Genomic DNA, 19069 nt, shown 5'->3' with positions numbered 1-19069 from the left:
TAAGGAGCGACTATCCGCTCGCTGAGCGTGAAATATGTATACATCATCTTGTTTTTGATAAAATATGCAGAAAATGAGATAAGCAGTAAAATCCCATTGGTGTTCATGGCAGCAGAGACAAATGCACGAGCACACACAGGAATTGGAAGGAACGGAGGGTGGGACACAATTGCGTGGATAAACAATCATGGGGGCTTGCTGGATGGATTCGTGTTAGTCCAGCATGCCAGGGATTCAATTTTTCAAAAGGAATTCTTGAGCAAGCAAAGCACAATGTGACGGAAGACACCAGTACACAGCAGAGCAGATTTGTCTATGTGAAAGGGAGCAGAAGGGAAAAAGCAAAGATTACCGAATCCAACTGCAAGTAAATTACCATTTAAGTCAATTTTTTATGGCGTCAAACACGCCAGTCGGTTAGCCCTTTTTCATGGGACTCAACCAAAGACAAGAAAGCCTCGAGAAGGAAAATCTTCATTGACTGAGGGACCCAAGATATACGGGGTGTAAATTGAATAAAAGTGGCAGAAAAATGTTGTTAAATTATGCAGCAGCACCAACAGAAGGAGCTGAAGGATCAGCGGTGACTGAAACACCCTTGATGTATTAGTTAAGCTAATTTACTAACATAAAAGACGAGAGGAAGAAATTTAGAGAGGTGCCTTTAAAGCTCAGCAGCTCTTCTCGCAGTCAAAGTAAAAGTCAAAAAGTTAATACTCCGTGGGAAGATGAGGCCAATGCTTAACATAAGTGAGAGTACCTTCACAGAAACAAACAACAATCATAACTATCTTAATTTTGTCTTCCCATAGTTTTGTTCCTAATTATCCGTTTTATGTCATTGAATTTTTGGGAGGTACCTTTCGAAATTCCGGCTTATAACCAACTTATATTCTGATTTAATTAGATCTTGAGATTATCAGCAGCGCGACCAATAGCTTACAGCTTACACCTCCCAAATACACACTTGAACCCTAGCCCACTTGACTGACGGCTGTGTGCGTGTAAGGGTATACTTATGCCTGGAAAGCAACATCGTTGCCGGTTCGCTTTAAAGCTAATAGCTGCCACTTCATTTGTGTCAGTCGATGGCACTTCATACGTGACAATGACAGCAACAACTACGGGCCACGCTCACGTGCATACTGTGCGTCAAAAAGACGCACACTGTGCTATTGAAGTGGGCGTCTAGGCGTGCCACGCCTTCAACAAGTTTACAAAGTCTCCAAAATAAATACAAAACAGTCAGCCACGTGGGATTTGAGCTAGCTGTGGTTTGGCCTTCCCGACTTTAGATGGATTCCTAACGGCACCAGAATATGCACAAGTAGCAAATTATATGGCACATTTAACTTTCGTGCAATGCGACCACGAATGCAACAGCGTGTGTCTGACCTGCCGACCCTGTCACCCTTGTGTGCCAGTCACGCAGAGCTGTAAATAGATACTCCCCTGAAGGAAGAAAAATTAAAAAAAAAAAAACATGCATATAGTTGATTTTCGTAGCATCAAACTCAAAAACTGGTCAATTTTATACTCGCTCTACTTAATTAAATATGATACCCATTATTCTTTCTAATTCATGAGAAGAGTATGATTGCCATTGGCATACAATAACTGACTTGCGACTACATGTTTCTACTTTTCGCACCTAAAACGTTTGATAGCTAATTGGGCAATTTGGGAGTTGTTTAGTAAAATGTTATTGATCTGTTAATTAGTCAAATTAGTTGATGTCAGCCCAATAATTTTGGGTTTGACACAACGTCCACGCGCAGAGAGTGCAGTCGAAGTTTATTTTTAAAAAGTGAATTGAAAGTTAAATGGTTCGAAATGAATAACACGCAGTCCGACCGAAATTGCGATTATCTCTGGTAAAGGATAGATGAGCAGATGAGAGGTAGAGTAGTGGCTCCTTGAAATTAACACTCCTCAACCTATTTTGGTATTCGTGCATTTCTCATGAGAGCGACAGGGAGATGAGGACGCAAAAGGAAAACTTTTCCGTGGCAAAGTGGTGGGCCGAAAGTTGTTGGCCCGCCTGCAACGTCAAGGAAAAGTGTTAAAATTCCCCAGTCAGACGCGGCTCGTTTTTTCTGTTCTGGTTTCTCAGGTTTCGTAATATACTTTTTTCTGTCTTTAACGATATAAGCCAACCGAAAATCAACTGGGCTTAGTCCTTTGCGTGAAAGACTTGTAAAGGACTAAATGTAAGCCTATTTCACGGCCTTGTTAAACATTTCTTCGCATATAATTAAGAAACAGACGGCGGGAGTTAAAAAGGCTGTCATTTTTGTTTTTGGTATTTTTTTTATTTTGCGTGCGGTTCTAAAGAAATTTTAGCCACAAAGTATTACGACCGCTAATCTTTGTTAATGCCCATTATCGCCTTTATCCGTTTTTTTTTAAAGCTCCGCTATTCCCGGTCCTTCAATGAAACGTGAAAGCCTTCTAAGCCTCTTTATAATCTTTAAAATCATTAAATCACTATTTTCACTTCCTACACCCTGGAGGGCTTCCAATATTGCGTAAAATTCTGCAAAAAAGTTAATGTGAAAGGACGCTTAGTGGTAATTTTGTATGCATGTGTGTTTTGCCTTCTTTCCACCCTCCCGTAATTTTACTTATTTTAATTTGCATTCTTGCCCTTCGCAGGAGGAAGAGAATTTGTCACAATTCAATCAGGAGGCTGTTTTCCTTTTTCGGGGGCTTTAATAAATAAATACGAGCACGAAATTACATTTGCACCCCGAGGGGAAAAACAGGCACTCAATAACTTGCAAGGTGAAATCCCCTTTTTCCCCTCCTTGTCTTCCCATTCTTTTCACTCCCCGCAATCAACGAAAATTCACTTTCGCTTTCAAGCGATGCTCATATGAGCAAAATCCAAGGCAAACCCGAGAATGAAGGAAAATCCGGAAATAAGAGTCTAAAAATGTGATTTGAATTGTTCCCTTGTTTCTTTTTCTGGCCAATTTGCAAATTTGCACAAAGGGGTGGTAATGAAGAAGTAAGAGCGGGGAAAGAGCGGTAAAGCAAATAAACAGTTAATGCTTTTATGCAAATTTATGCCATTAACACAAATAAGCGCAGCCCCAGTCAAAATTTGAAAACAATTTGTCACTCAAAAGTCACTTTTGCTTGCCTTCTCCCTCTCCCTCCTTCCCACCATTTCCTTTGTCTTTTCATTTTCGAACACCAGCTCCTTTCTTCACGTGTGTATGTATGCAAGGACAGAAGCAACAAAAAGAAAATCAAAGAAACAGTGACAAGTGCAGAAGTGAAATAAAAAGCCGTGGCGAATGAGCCCACTAAAACCGATGATAATGAAGATGCCTAGTCAGTGTCTTCGTGGTGGAGTAAAGTGTGGTGGCGGGTCGGAGGTGGGTGGGAGAATGCCTGGCGGCAGTGACAACAACACGGGCCTGCAGAAAACACTGCCAAAAATCAAAGTCACTGAAAATTAAAAGTAATTTGTTTGCTAAAACACCCAAGACATTAGGAGGTTACATGGACTGCGGAAGTGGCGGTGGGATGGTCGGGTCTGGGGTACGCACAAATTGAAATGTGAAACTCATGCCAAGTGGCATGAAGACGACGACGAATTAACTCAGAGTGGCAGTTATAAATAGAGCTGGTGGTGGTGGAGAAATTTAAAACACAAATGCACACGATAGCACACATTTGGGGGATGCGAATAGAAATGGTGAGATATTGAGATATGATGCTATTCTGATATGCGTTTTTAAAAAGTAGTACAAGTATTGCCATATATATATATCGCTAACCGAATGCCCCCGACTGTGTGTTCAACAAATCAAAGTTTTGGCTCTCACTGTCAAATACTCTCTTCTGCGCTTGTTTGGCTGTGTTTGTGAGCTGACTTCTCACTGGCAGCCCAAAAGTATGCAATGAACAAAAACGCATTAATAATTGAGGAGCTCTGGTGCTGCCACTTGGTTGTGCCACCACCCATCTGTTTCCACAGCATGCGATATTTTAATGCATGATATATAAATGGAAATTTCATTTAAATTACATTTGATCTTTTATTTAAAGTTGCTGATTAAATTGTGACGTTATTCCTCTCGTTTCAGGTAAGTACTGTTGTTTGCGCAGCCCCTGTGCGAGTGTGTTTAAAGATTCCTATATAAATCAGTGCAGCAAAGTATGATAAATTATTATTTATTATATGCGAAGTGCGAAAAAGGCGAATAGCGAATCTATTTTCATTAGAAGGACTGCCAGCTAAATTTTTTGTACCCCCTGAACTTTTGGCAAATTCATTACTTTTTTTATTATGCGAAAGTTTGTCTTATTACTTTGTTGATCCGTTTCTTACGCACAAAGTTTGGCATATTTTAAGAACTTCGATATTAGCATGTTCGGGCAAAGAGGATTTTAGATTCAATGATTCAACGCAACAATAATTAGTTAGCCCTTTTTCCATTAAAATGCCTAAGAAAAATGGCTTTCAAGCGACATAAATTTCATATCGACCACATGCACAACACAAACCAGGCAGCAGAGTACTTTTGCTTAAATGCTTTTGTGGCTGCCCCAGGAGCACATGAGAACTGAAAAATGCAGTCTCAAACTGGTTTTTATTGCAACCGCAGGAGAGTACAGGAGGGTATCGCACATACCATTCGCATTGGACTTGATTGCTGACTTTGCTTCTTGAACTTGGCCGAAGGCAAAAAAAGAGTCGGCGCGGCGTTCTGTTTGTCTTTTGTTTTTGGAAGCGGCAGCATGCTGGTGTTTGACTTTGAAATTTGAATGCACCGACATAACGCGCGGCAATTGTTTTGGCCATAGAGCACACCATGTGGGAATGCGTCTAGTGCAAAAATTGCGCTGCTGCCAACTTCATTGGGATCAATGTACACTGTTCTAAAGAACAATGTGAATGTGAACCTTGCTAGTTATGTTGAATAATGTGATCTTGAATTAAATTTCAAAGTGCTGGGCACAAGGATGCAAACTAAATTCGAAAATCATATCAAACTGGGTCCCTGTTTCTAACCAGTTTACGCGCACGGCATTTTAGTGTGCGCTTTTCGCAACAAATTTATTTGCAATACATAAGAAATTTTACGCTATGCGACGAGACAAGTGTTGTAACTTTTCCCATGACCAACAGCGATCAGTCAAAGTGTGTTGTAGTTTTTGTGGCCAAAATGGTCAACGTACTCTTCGTGGTCTTCAGAGCCGCTAGTGGTTAGACTAGTCTAGCGACTCTTATCCACAGGCTGTTGGTCGGGCCTGCTGCTAGACAGCCAAGAATGGCTACGTTAGAATCTGCATTCTTGCGAGGTCATTTAAATGTCCAGTCAGCCAGCGAATCTTCTCACTGAGCGAAAATATTTAAAACACTCATTTTTCAAATTTATAAATTATTATTCAAAACTATTTTGAACTTTTAGAACAAGTTTATAACGGGTTAAATATTAAAAATTTAAGTATTTTCCGCACGCATAAAAAGTAAAATTGCGCATCAGTTCTTGCTGTGCCGTCTGCTGCGCTGATTTGCCGCCGGAAGTTGGTCATCTGACGATGCCACTCTTCTACGGCTGTTAATCAACAGCCAAAAGCTTTATGGACTTAACAGTCTCTCCCCTACGTCCTTTTCGCAGACTGTTGGCATACGTTGGATCTTTTCCCCTTCGAGCTTCCTGTCGGCTAAGCCGTCCCCTCTCAAGTATAACAGTTGGGTGGTATTCCCAATTCGGTGCGAGTTTCCTAAAACCGGTTTCCTCGCACACCAGTTGCGCATTTATTATGCATGGAATCGTGCGGCATGCCACTTCTTCCTGTTGCTTCTCTGTTTGTGTGCCAAGTGCTTGTGTCCCATGAAGCTCGGAGCTTGGAACTTGGCTCCGTGCCTGAGCAAACCAGCCACATTTCTCCGCCCCGCACTTGTCTTTTGGCTCGATTGCGATCAGTTTCTGTTTCTTTTTTCTTTCTGTTTTTGTCTTCGTCTGGCTCGTTAAACCTTGGCCTTGAAGCCCTTAAATGACGCGCTATCGACGAAATAAACACACAAAAAATTGCAGAAAAACGAGTAAGAAAATTATTGCAGTGGCAGTTGCCAAACTGGCTTTAGACATCTTCTCTACTTTTATTTTCCTTTCCTCAATCTAAAGAGTTGGCAGAGACGAACCTTTAAAATTAAAACATTGAGCCTTTATAGGTATAGTTTTGCGTAGTATGGAGACAAAATCAATCTCTTACCTTCGCTAGCCTTTTCTCAATTCGCCTTTTGACAAGCTTTTTTCCGATTCCGTGAGAATGGAGGTTGCTTATCTATTTGCCGACTTCGAACGACTGAAAACTGCTGGCTGGAAACCAAAATCCTGGCTTGGCCTTTATTTTCATTGTCTGTTGGACTGGCTTCATATACTCCAGTTGTAACTGTGTAACCGGCTTAAAGCCAGGGCACAGCGTTTGTAGCCATTTCCTTCATATAAATTCATTCTTTGGAAAAGTTTTTCTGAACATTGCAGCTCATTAGCCGTTAGTTTCATTTAAACTAAAGCTTAAATGCACTGACTGTACACTCAGAATCGTAAGCACAATAAATCAGAGTTTAAAAAGTGAAACCAAAAGAATGCAGCCATGGTCTTGGCCATATAATTCCATCCAATCAGGGCTACCCCTTCGCCCCAACGGCACTCTTTTTTAGATGCTACGCGAAGGTCGGCAAAGGTAAACTCGGCTACGGATATCCAGCTCCTTATTGTATTTTCCATTGTTAGCTCCGCTCCTTGGCACTGTCTATCTGCTGCACCTTCTTGATTTCAGTTACCAAATTATTTCTCATAACGACTTTTGACTGCATACCGGCTTTTGTACTCAATGATGGGGGTAATCTGAATATATTTAGATTGTAGGTAGTTTACCTTAAGATAATTGTAATATTTATATCATGTTTACTAAATATTGCTAAAGGGATAAAGGACATTTATTTGTGCACTCCCCTTGGCCTCAACTTGTTCGTCACATTTCTAGGGAAAATTCCATTTAATTTTGGCCAAAAACTATTATATTCAAATTTATATTCTAAGCGTTTTTTTTTACTATTTCACCTTTTCACCTACAAACCTTTCTTAAATCTTTAGTTTTGATCGCTATCGTCATTAAGTTAACCTTAAATAGTATTCTAAAGCTACTATGGGTTGTCTACATTTTGTGGGATTTTGTTACACCTATTGATGTTAAAATAATCGTAACAATAGAATAAAAATTCGTTTGATGTGTATTTTGGTATCAGTGTCATCTTTTTGAAGCACTCTTCAGTGATTAATCCAAATCTGCTTAGGCAGCTTTCAGTGCTATTCATTCAGCCTGAAGCTCACACTTGTCTTAAATTAGGCATGTAACAAGTCTTCTTTTGAGGACTGTAGAAAAAATAAGGAAATTGGGGAGTGGAAAAATGAAATGAAATACTTCTGTCAAGTGGCAAACATAATGCTTTCTTCCGAAATCACGCTAATGAAAAGCTCGGGCGACATCAATACCCGTGAGTAAGGACTCAGGAAAAAACGGCACAAGTGGAGAGGTAAATAAACATAAAAAGTCCCACTCGATGTGGGTGGCGCTATATTGGGTGAGTGGTCATTCAGTCAGTCAGTGTGCCAGGATATGCCAAGTAGTTGTCGCCCACGCCTGGATTCCTTTTGGCCTCCTTAAGCTTGGCGGGCTGATTCTCGACCCAATCCGCTTAGCGAACTTGGCTTGTTGTTGTCCTTATTGGTTGTAAGTGGTTACAATGAGATTATGCTTCATTAAGCGGCCAGGGCAGGACTTTTTGCCTTGCCTCTTGGACCAGGACTCGTTCGCAAATCATAACGAGCTCTCTGCGCGCCATTAGCGTCACTCTGGCTGGCGATAATAGCCAAAGCACTCGGACTAATGGACGGCCTGGCTGCCCTGCTTCAATTGATGCAATTGCAAAATGTTTTCCAGACTTTTCGCCACGCTCACATACAGGTACTGGAATCTCAGATATGCAGTCTGCTTAAATCCTCAGACTCTGCTGTTCACGGTCATGATGATGATGTAGCTGTTGTGGTGGCTGATGCAATGGTAACTCCCTTCCTCTTTCATGCGGCTCTCTCTGATTTCGCCTCGTGATTCCACCGTTTCTTCGCCGCAGCGGTGCAAAATGCCTGTCGTTGCCAAAGTTGCCAAACTTGTTTCATTTGCGGTCCAAATATAATTGCGGCTGCGTTGAAACTTCATGCGCTTTATCTGCACTGGGCAATATCTGAATATTTGAAATATTTGTATGTAAATGTTTTTATAAACAATGATTTTCTTTTCTTAATTTAATGTAAGGAAAACTTTTATATAAATACACCATAGATGTTTAATAATTAGAATTTGTAAAGGTGTAGCTTTTTGTTCTCTGTGCACCTTCCTTGCTTCATCACTGTTTATATCAGGTTTCTCGTTTGGCTGATGCTGTATTTAAGCCCTTTTTTAGCTGGAATTTCGTTATTGAAAATGTTTCACTGTTGCCCTGATAAAAGGCGTTCATGAGAGATTTCATTGGTTTTGGCTTAAGTCTGGGCTTGATGTGGAAATCGAAACAGTATATATGCACTTGCGTTAGGTCAATGAGTGAAATGAGGTTACTCCAAGTAAACAGTTTATTTTATTAATAGTGAGTCCATAAAAAGGCACCATAATATTTTATTGCAAATAACATAAAATATATGTCTTAGACGACCAAGTTCATGGTCAATAGCCCACAGGACTATTCTACTAAACTATTGAAAGAAGTATAGATTTTAAGGAGAACCGATTTGTTAGTTATCAATTCGCAGCTGGAAGATGCAGAATAAATAATAATTATAGGCCAAGGAAAAAGATCGCTGAATAAATTGTGTTCCCCAGGGAATTCCACCACTCAAGTTGCATATTCCAGCTGCTGGCTTTCGGCAACATAAATTTGAGTTAAAACAAACCAAGTGACAGCCCCGGCTCACTATAATTCTATTGCCATGTGGTTGGAAGGAGCTATAGCTTGATACGAAGTGGGGCGGGCCACCATAGAGGCGACACATACCAGTAGCGAATTATGGCCAAGAGCCGCTGTGGAAAGAATGCCGTGAGCCAAGTTAAGCTCAAAAGGAAGCCACGAGAAGTAGAAGCCAAAGCGAAGCATCTCTTGCAACTTGCTGCGTCTCTGTCTACAGCTATATCATCCTCTCTGTCTGTGTTGAGCCTCATGCAGTTATGCCGTTTCTACCATTTATTGCACTCAGGAAAAACGTATATAATTTATTTAATTAATCAATAATTCGAAGTTTTGCATTAAAAATCCCCTGTGTAAATTATAGATACCGAGCGTAGCCGAAAATTTAAAATTGAACTCGCGTTTTTGAAAAGTATTGGAATTTAAATATTTAAGGAAATCTTCTTCTCAGAAAATGTTCAGTGCGCAAGAACAAGCAAGCGACCAGCCAAGATAATACTTGGGGCAGAAGAAATATTCGAGTGAATTAAAATGTGGCAAGTTGACTGTTTCGTGCATTTAGTTGCTGGTTCGTTGGCTGACTTCATCTTACCTCGTTCCTTCGGTCTTTCATTCTTCTATTCTGCTGGTAAGTCGCCAGATTCGCTTGGCTTCCTTTGCGGACCGAAGGTGCAACTTAAAGTTGGTCTTGGGGTGGGACTGGGGATAGTAAATGCTGTTACCGCATATTTCTCTCCAAAAACATTCGACTTGCACCTGAATGTCGTCTGCGGTCCCAAGAGCTGTTGGTTGTTTCGGTTTATACCTTGGAAACAAGGGCTTGCAGTTGGCGTGTTGCACGACTTAAGCTTGAAGCCGAGTTTTAAAAAAGCAGTATACTTAATTTTTATTTAGCAACATGTAAGTTATAACATAACTGTGTAAGTTTAAGTAACTCAAGAAGGGTATGTAACATTTCGACCATTACTGTACCAATACTCCAATGTGTTTCTAGTGCGATCCTCGTCCGCTACCTTGGCGCACTTGAATTGCCAAGTCAACTTCGCAGGGAGCTGCCTTACTTGACTGCTTCTCCTGTAGGTTGGTCGTTGGCCGGCTCTGCGAAACGCTTCCGAGATTGAGATTCATGGCCTGTTTCATGCCTGAGCCATTCGACTAACTGCTACTTCTTCCCCTGCCAACTCCTCTGTGCTACATCAAGGCGACTTGGCTATCAGAATTATGCGGCTGCAGCGGAAAAACACACATAAATAAGGGGGTACAGGCACATGCTTTGAGCCATTCGAACTTGTGCATTTGCCTCAAGTCTGGTGTGGGATGTTGCTGCTGCAAATTGCACGTAGACAGCTTTGCTTGGCTGTACTTCGACTTCTTGTTGCTGCAACAATGTTGCTAACAATAAGTCTGGGAGGAAATCCCGTTTAGACCATTGACAGCTTGGTTGTTCATTCAATTGAGTAAATTTTTATTTACATTTTCAGTAACCAATTTTTACGACTTAATCAAAAATCTGCTTGAAATTTGTTTTTTTTTTGTTGCCCTGTCTTGTTTTTATTCTCTCTGCAGGTATTCTGCGCTTTACAATTCCTTAATCTTCTTATTTATCTACCACCCATAGTAATTTTTACAAAAAATAACGTAATCGGGTCTGGTCCACGGATAAGGGGTAAACACAGACGCAAATCATTTAACGGGCCCAGCTTAGATTGGAGCGCATATTGTTTTATATGTGTCCCCATGAGCCTCAGACCATTTATCCTGTTTCGCAACAAAAAGTACACCGACAGAAATTTGTCTGAGGCTTAGTATTTGCAAGCAAACTGGGCGTGTTTGAAACCCAAAATAACACTAAAATGTCGTGCCCAGTGCAGAGCAATGAAAGTTGCCAGTAAATTGCGCGTAAATCCCATAAACCGTTTACAACTACAACAGCTCTCATCGCCGTCATCGATGACGATGCTGAAGCCAACGCTGTTGCTCTGACCCCTGTCATTGCTATAGCCGCAACTGCCGCCTGCAACAATAACCAAACGATTTTTATGCACACAGCCATTGCTCCGTCGTCGGTTTTAACGCTCCTCTAAAAACGTTATTTCTATCGGAGGGGCTGAACCAACCAGCTGACAGAGCTAAATCCCTCGATTTGCTTTACGTTTAAAAGTCTCTATAAAAATCCAACAAGTACTGTAAAAAAAATATACTTTTATTAGTTAAAGTAAGTGAGATCTCGTTTTATTTCTCCAAATCAATTCCACCAATCAATCGATTATATTTTCTGCTCCTTTTGCTACTTGTATTATCAACTCATTGATTTCCTGGATACAATATCAATTGATTGATCATATTCAAATATGAAGATACATAACGCCATACGAAATATTATTCAAACTATTGTTGCGCAAGTGAATTATATTTTCGAACAGTTATTTTGCAACGTTACGGCTAGATCTTTTATCGCTATCTTTAATTGATTAATTTAAAATCTTAATGCTTTTTAATTTTTTTTAGAGCGAACTAGCGGAGAATAATGTTATCTGCTTCCCATCTTAGCAGAAAGCTCTGAGAAGGGCTTTTACCAACCCCGCAGCTTACTGTTGGATACCACTACCCCTTACAACAAATTCTATTCGGCGATTTCCCCTCATTTGGGGGTTTGCCACCCTCCATCAAACTCCCGAAAGCACACTTACAAACCCGCATACCTACGCATCATTTTCACCTTGGCGTCATGCGCTCTGCCAACGTTCGGAGTCGATGTCGGCTGTTGTGCGTCGGGAAAGATTTTTTCGGCTTTCCGGTTCGCCTTCGCTTCGTCATCCTTGGCCGAGCTTTTCGCTTTTCCGAACTTTGGTGTTTCCCGCTACGATTTGTAGGGTGGCAAATGCTCACCTGAATGCCGAGCGAGCTTCGGTTTTGTGGGGGTGTTTTTGAGCCACCCTCTTTTGCCACATTTCCGAAGCAGGTGTAACAATTATTATTTTCTCGTTGATTTCGCTGCCGACGTCGTTTTGGCCTTTTTTTGGTACTCTCGTAGCTGTCTGCCTCTCGCTCAATCATTTTGGCCCTTTCGCTTGCACCTTTGGCTTTTGGGTGGCGCACACGCATGGCGCATGCATTTGCTGTCTCACGTAGAAGTGGTCGTGTGCGTGAGTCCTGCCTTTGTGTGTGTGTGCCAGTAATGTTACTGCAACAATTGCTGTTACAAGAACAAAAACTAAAAATAAGGGGTACCTAGGAGACGTCCTTCGGGTAGTTCCTCCCCATTGTGACTTCCACTTGCGATCCTCAAAGGTCTTATACAAGTAGGATTATAATATATAAAGTATAAACACTCTTATAATAGTACGTATACGTGCTCGTTGCGACCCGCTGAAAGTGATTACTTGTTAATTGCGCACCTGAAAAATATACCGAGACAACGAACTATACCCATCAGGTAGCAGACCAACGGCGGAGAGAGTGAGAGCGAGCCGCTAAACAGGAGAAGGCCCAAAAGGTGTGCTACTGATGACTCGTTTTTATACCTCCTTTTTTCGGAGTCTTTGCTGCCAAGAGGAGAAATGCTGCTTACGACGGCCGATTCCGTCGGCGGTTCGTGGCCGCTCGTATCGGCCGCGTTCGTTCTATAAGCTCGAGTCCGGTTCATGGTCCCACTGTTGCTTTATTTTGGTTAGCACGAGTCGCCGTTCTGCCGCTGCCGACGCAGCAGCAACAGATTCAATCCCGGCAGCGACTGCAACTGCGGCAGAGGAATCGGCGTCCGACTCCGAAACAAAAAGGTATATTACCTTAGAATGCCATTCGTTCTTACTTCAGTCTTCGTACAGTCTTTGCTTTAACCCGTTCCAACTCTGTCCGCCGCTAAGCTCGTTGGCTCTCTATAGGAATCGAATCGAATCACCTAGTATAACAGCAGAAGTAGCATCAGGTCGGTAGCCCACGTTGTTCCCCGGTTTCGTTCCGTTCAGCCATCATTGAAAGTTGGCGTCGCAGTCGCAGTTGCCGTCGCTGCCTACGTCCCAAACCAACCACCGCCGCACACCTCCGACATCGCCAGCAACATCCTCTCCACCACCGCTGGTAGCACCATCAGCAGCAGCAACAGCACGGCAGCGGGAGCCACAACCAGCACCAGAACACTCTCACACACTCTCCACTCACTGACGAATTTCAATATCCAAATCAAAGTCGGGTTCAAATCGAAAACAGCCGCAACAGCAGCAACAACGCCTCGCAAACAGCACGCGGATAATGATAAAAAGAAAATAACACGCGCAGTTCGCATCCAGTGCCCGACTCGAACAGATCACATCAGTCCAGATCCCAGTCCCCGAGAATATTTTAATCGAAGCTTCAAAAATTCACTAATTGAAAAGTAAAATCGAATCGACTTCCGGCTTCGTGGTGTTTTCACTTTTCGCGTGTGTCAATCAAATAAAAAATCCTCACATATAAAACTACTTTAATTTTCGTTTCCCAGTGTCTTTATCGCACCTTGCGCTTTCTAAAACGTAAGAAAAATAAATAAACAGCAAGAACATAACAGAATAAGGAATATTTTGTGCTCACAAACGTAATAATTTAACAAAAAGCGAAGAACGAGCAAAGCGAACCCAAAATTGCTGGCAAAAGTTCGTTGCTCGACAGCCGCTCTTCAGTTCTTGGACCGCTGATATTTCCTATAGGCCTTGGCAACAACAAGTTCTGAGCCATCATCAGTCTTTACGGCTCTCTCTCCTCTCCTCAACGTTTAAGCCAGACATAGGCTAAGAAATTTCAGAACCGGCAAAGCCAAGAGCGTCGCCAACAAAGAAACACGTTTTTGTGTTTGCAAGCCCACAAAAAAAAAAAAAAAACAGAAAAAAAGAGAACGAAAATAAAGGAAAGAAAACACGAAACGAACCCCGAAAAAGAAAGACGAATAACAAAATAGCAGGCAAAAACGCAGAAGTATTCCTCTCTGTTAGCTCCGATTCTGGCCATAAAACCTTATGGCTTGCGTTCCAATAGGCCGCACACAAACAGCCGTAGTCAGCATAGACGGCATCCTCTTGGCCACTTGTCGCTGCTGCTGTTGGCGTACTAAGTACGCATTCATATAATTCCCGCAGTTTATTTTTATTGTTGTAATTACACGTTGGCGGAGTACTAGGGAGACAGCGATCGGCCCACGCAATGTTTCACGGGCTTGAACTCTCTCCATGCTTCTTACCTGTTTTTGCAGCGGGCGGCTGTGTGACTCAACAGCAAGAAGAAAAGCAACAGCGGCACAACAAACCGGTAACTCTGAAGAAATTTCGTGCGTGTTAAACAGAATCTAGCGAAAGAGAGAGACCCCTGAGCTCCTGTTTGCCTCTCAGCCCTAAAACGTGTTTTTCACAACTCACAAAAAGTTGTAAGGAATGTCTCATAAAAAAAGTTAAATTATTTACACACTTGAAGCGCACAATGGAGCACAAAATATTCAGAATCGCAAAATATTCCATGATTTTTTTTTGCCTTTGTTCCAGAGCAATAATTACAAGACCCGCAAGGACAGCAATAAACCAAACAAAAATATTTATTGAAAATAAATTCATTCTACATTCAACTTCAACGACTTTGACTCGACACTTAATTGGTAATAAGAGCAAATTATTGTTATAAACCTATGTCCATTGTGTTTCGTTTTGTTGTTTCTTATTTTGTGCACTGATATTCCTTGGTTTCCATTGATATTCTCTTCGTATGGCTTATTTACACGATTTGTTGGACCTTCATGTTTGGCTTTGAATTGGCAATATATTGTGCGAAAATAAAATTTTCCAAACCAAATTCCATTTATTTATATGAATTCGATTTTATTTTCTGTCGTTTACCTCACAAGAAAATAATTACACAAATTCTACAGATCTCTTGACCAGCAATCAGAAACTGACTAATCCCAGCATTAATGAAATAAATCTAGAGCTAAAGGCAACCAAACTCCATACGCACTCCGTGGTATTTTTCTTAGCCCAATACAATCCCTCTCCGAAACCCGCCCCGCCCAAAACCCATCAGCCATCAACACTACCGAATAGAATTCATTAAGAAATCAAAACTGAATAAAACAAAATAATAACAAAGTAAAACCATACATAAAGGCACAAAAAAGAAACAGACAAAAGTGGTGAATTGTTGCTATAAAAAGAAGAGAATTTCAGTCGGTACGAAGCAGTATTTTAAATTATATATACGAGCTAAGTGTAATAAAGATTTGCAAGAGATATTTACAAAAAAAAAAGATCCTTTTGAGACATACACGATAGAATTGCAAATTTTATAGCAATTTAAGAATCAAAATATATATTTGGATCTTCTGCTGTTAATTTTGAGCGTAATTTAGAAGGGGATTTAAACTCTATATACGGGTGGCCAGAAATCAATGAACACAGGAGACCACAGAAAAAAAAGCAAGAACAAGTAATCGGAAAAGGTGATAAGCAAATAAGTCGAAGGTAACGAAGATAGAAAAGTGAAAGAATGCAAAGGTTGTTAAATTGAAAATTAAGTATAAATATTTACAAGGAGCATAAAAAATCCGTGTTGTAGCTACATATCACCATCAAAGGACGACAAGAAAATAACTAAGAGGCACTTGAAAGAGATTGCAGAAAAAGAAAGAAATCAAACAGAAATAGAAAATATAGTTATAAGTTTTGATGCTACTAAACAATCAAACCAGCCCCCAAATTAGCCCCAAAGTAAGGCAGAGTAGCAAATTTTAAATAGTTAAATCCCTGTAATTGCCTACTGACAACGGTTGTAGTATGAAGGCATAGGAAAGTCAATTTGTAATTTGTAAGCAAGCAGTGTCAATCAGAGACTATCTCAATCACTTTCAATCGACTTTTAAAATAACCATCGGGGTTAACGATTTTAAGAGAATAGGGTTAAAGTGGGATCGCCGGGTCTAATCAATGCCTCGATCGACAAGAAATCGCGTTTTGACAATCACACGAAATTAGCGTATTTCATATACACATCAGATATAGCGCCTACGCGCGTAATATAGGATTTATATACATTCTTCTCTACATCATATATTTATAAAATAAAAGGTTTTTCTAGCCTAGGCACTTTACAGATCCTAAATCGAACCTCTATTCTATGACAATCTCTAAGACAACCACTCTATACAATCTACAATCATCTTGCAATCAATCGCAACTTTAAACAATCTTTAAACGGTTTTCATATCTCTAAATACATATTTATGAACGTCTAAAATATTATCCAACCGCAGTAGTGATATTTAGCATATTAACATTTTTAATAAAACTTTAAAATACGCTCAAAATCTAAAGAAAGGGAATAAGTAAAATCGTGTTAGCTGATTGTTTTGTCCATCGACTTAGCGAAGCAACAATTTGCGTAAAGCTTTACATAACAAAATTGGTATATAATATATCGAAAATTAATTTAATTGGCATTCTATAGTAACCATAAACAGAGCTCATATATTCACCAAAACACAAAAACAAACAAACCCTGTGCAATTTCCTTAAAATCAAAACCTGTCAAGAAAATACCAAAAATAAAGAAAATCCAAAATCCGATACTTCAAACGCGCCAAAAAAAAAAACTCTCGAGTAACAACCAAGTGCTAAAATTAGAAGCGGAGAAATTTAATCAACATTTGTTGCCAATAAAACTGTCATCATTGCTGCGTTAACAGAAAACACGGCGTCAGCAGCGATTGCAGCGCTCAGTATCAGCAGCAGCTCTCAAGCGTCGCTTGCCGCCAACGCCCCCGCCACACCCAAACCGCCGCCCACTTCGTCAGTGGCAGGAGCTGCAGCTACGGTAAAGAACGAGATCGTTGCATCTGATTCGGCCGAATCCTCCCCTATACAAGATTTAATAATGGTAAGCGCCGCCAAAATCACTACCGAATCTTCACTCGATCATCAAAAAATCGAATCAAAAAAATTTGACCCGCTAAACTAATAAACAAAATGAGTATGATATCAGAATAATCTTGATCGAAAAGTATGGAAAGAGTTCTATTAACTAAAAATATATACGAAACTTGTACAGTTTATTATGCAAAAAGCCAATTATATGCCTAAAATTATATTTTTGTTTAACTTTCTCTCTGCCATAATTAATCTATATTGCTAGCCTACCTAATATATTTCGAAAAAATTCAGAAGTTTTTAATGTCAATGGGGGAGGTTAAGTTAATCTTTAATTTTAAGTTGTACTTAAATTAACTCTTTTTATTTAATCTGGGGAACTAGTTTTACTCTTAATACTTATTTCACGTGTATATAGTTTATTTTAAGATTGTGTTGTGTTGCCATCTCAACCATTGACATTAAAATCTAATTAAACGAAGATGAAGCTCACCTCATGATTTGGCCACAAACTTTCACAACTTCTTTGCTTAAGCTGTTCTTTCAAGTGACCACGTTGTGAGCGGACCTAGATCTTTTAAAAATTGGCCAAATCTTTGTGCTACTGCTTCTGTCTCTGTTACTGTCTCTGTATCGGTCTTTCTCTGCCTATGGTTCCAATTGTAGTTTTACCTATCCACTATCCACTGGTAGTAGCGCTCGCTGAAAACTATCACTTCTATCTCTCTCACCTGATTTCTTTATCTAAATCTCAGCTCTCGAATCACTCTCTTTAGCTCACTTTTCTCAAGCCTATGAAACACGGTTTATAATTTTAAACGGATAATATCGACAGTATATAATATAACAGTTCACTACATAACAAACACACTTTAGTTGGTTTCGATTCGTTTTCTTTTTTATTTGCGGGGAAACAAAAGATCCAATTCAAATACCAAACTGAAACCAAAACAAATCCCTCGCCAAAACCAAATACAACAAATAATCTAAACCCACCACGCACAGCAAATGCAATTGTTGCACGCACCGCCGTCCACGCATCCGCATCCACATCCGCATCAGCATCCGCAGCATTCGGCAGCCTCAGCCGCCTCCTATCAGGCCATGCAGGTGCACCAGCAGCAACACCAACAGCAGCAGCAGCAGGCGGCCGTCTTTCACCACCAGGTTGCTGCCATTGCCGCCCAGCAGCAACAACAGCAACAGCAGGCGCAAGTGCAGCATCAGCAACAAATGCAGCAGCAGTTCCACTACCAAGCCCAGGCTCAAGCTCAAGCGCAGGCCATGCTGCAGACGTATATGCAACTTCAGGTGAACAGTGCTGTGGGTGTGAGCACCGCCCCCGCCACGCCTACCAAACCGGTAGCCGCCCAGATTCCGGGTGCGATCTCCGGACCGATTGCGGGTCCGGTTCCTGTATCTGTGCCGACACAGTTCTTCACGGCGCCGAGCACTCCATTGACCATCATTCCGGCGGCGGCGGTGGCCTCGTCGGCCATGTTCGCTACCGCGGCCACGCCCACTTCGGCGGCCACCACTCCGACCAACAATGTAAATAATACAGTTAATCTATCAGCCGTATCTAGAACTACTACCACTACTACTAAGAAGCAGCCGCAGGCAGTGGCGGATGCAGTCCTGAGCGCCGTCGGCGGTAATTTTGGCACCGCAGTGGGTGGTGGTACAATATCCTCGCTCCTGGGGCCAGAACCACTGCCGATTATGCCCCACCACTTACCACTGGCCAGCGTTCGGGGCTGCAGCAGCGCCAGCAGCGGCTGCAGTTCTGCATCTTCTGATTGTTCTATGCCATCGCCAACTTCACTACACTTATCTTCTCCTAAAAAGGTTTGTGTGTTCAGTAAAAAACTCTATAAAACAACTCTCTCCTCAGTTTTCTTTGAGTTTTCCTCTACTCATTTTCCTATCGAGATGTAGATAGTAACCGTTGCCGCCCACTAACACCTTTTCTCATGCTTTGCCTGACGTTTTGGTCCTTACCTTACAGTTCGTACATGCTCACTACTTCCTAATAACCGAATTTTTCATCACTCACCGCTGTAGTTTATTTTGTTGCCTCCTCATTTGTTGTCGTGCTCCTAGTTGTTGTCGTTGTTTTTGTAGATGTATTTCAGATTTTATTGATTGATTTGTTTACCAATAAATAACTTAGTATTAAGACCATTAAGCTAGTAATAAATTAAAA

The 19069-nt window shown here is 41.0% G+C and overlaps 1 protein-coding gene and 1 long non-coding RNA gene across 19 annotated transcripts in view; one reads left to right on the top strand and one right to left on the bottom strand.

Moving 5' to 3' along the window:
* The window catches only part of LOC6730387 (polypyrimidine tract-binding protein 1), a 125879-nt gene that overhangs the window by 34934 nt on the left and 71876 nt on the right, over positions 1–19069 (top strand). For 9 of the 18 annotated variants that reach the window (XM_039295112.2, XM_039295110.2, XM_044923300.1 and 6 more), the window contains one exon: positions 17869–18711. The exons of 6 other annotated variants lie outside the window; for them this stretch is intronic. In XM_039295112.2, the coding sequence (XP_039151046.1) occupies positions 17869–18711 (843 nt within the window). Of the gene's footprint in view, positions 1–14493; positions 14604–16444; positions 16874–17868; positions 18712–19069 lie in introns of those variants that run through there. 3 more of the 18 variants (XM_039295116.2, XM_039295115.2, XM_016172919.3) reach the window with 2 other exon arrangements.
* Positions 5311–14466, bottom strand: LOC123327288. Its single transcript, XR_006541922.1, has 3 exons — positions 9576–14466; positions 6235–8269; positions 5311–6163 (listed from the first exon to the last, which is right to left on the bottom strand). It is a non-coding gene; the product is annotated as an uncharacterized LOC123327288 (long non-coding RNA).

Source organism: Drosophila simulans, chromosome 3R (assembly GCF_016746395.2).
Source record: "Drosophila simulans strain w501 chromosome 3R, Prin_Dsim_3.1, whole genome shotgun sequence".
Classification (NCBI taxonomy): Eukaryota; Metazoa; Arthropoda; class Insecta; order Diptera; family Drosophilidae; genus Drosophila; species Drosophila simulans.
The sequence above is the reverse complement of the archived record's forward strand: the minus strand, read 5'-3'. Positions and strand labels throughout refer to the sequence as shown.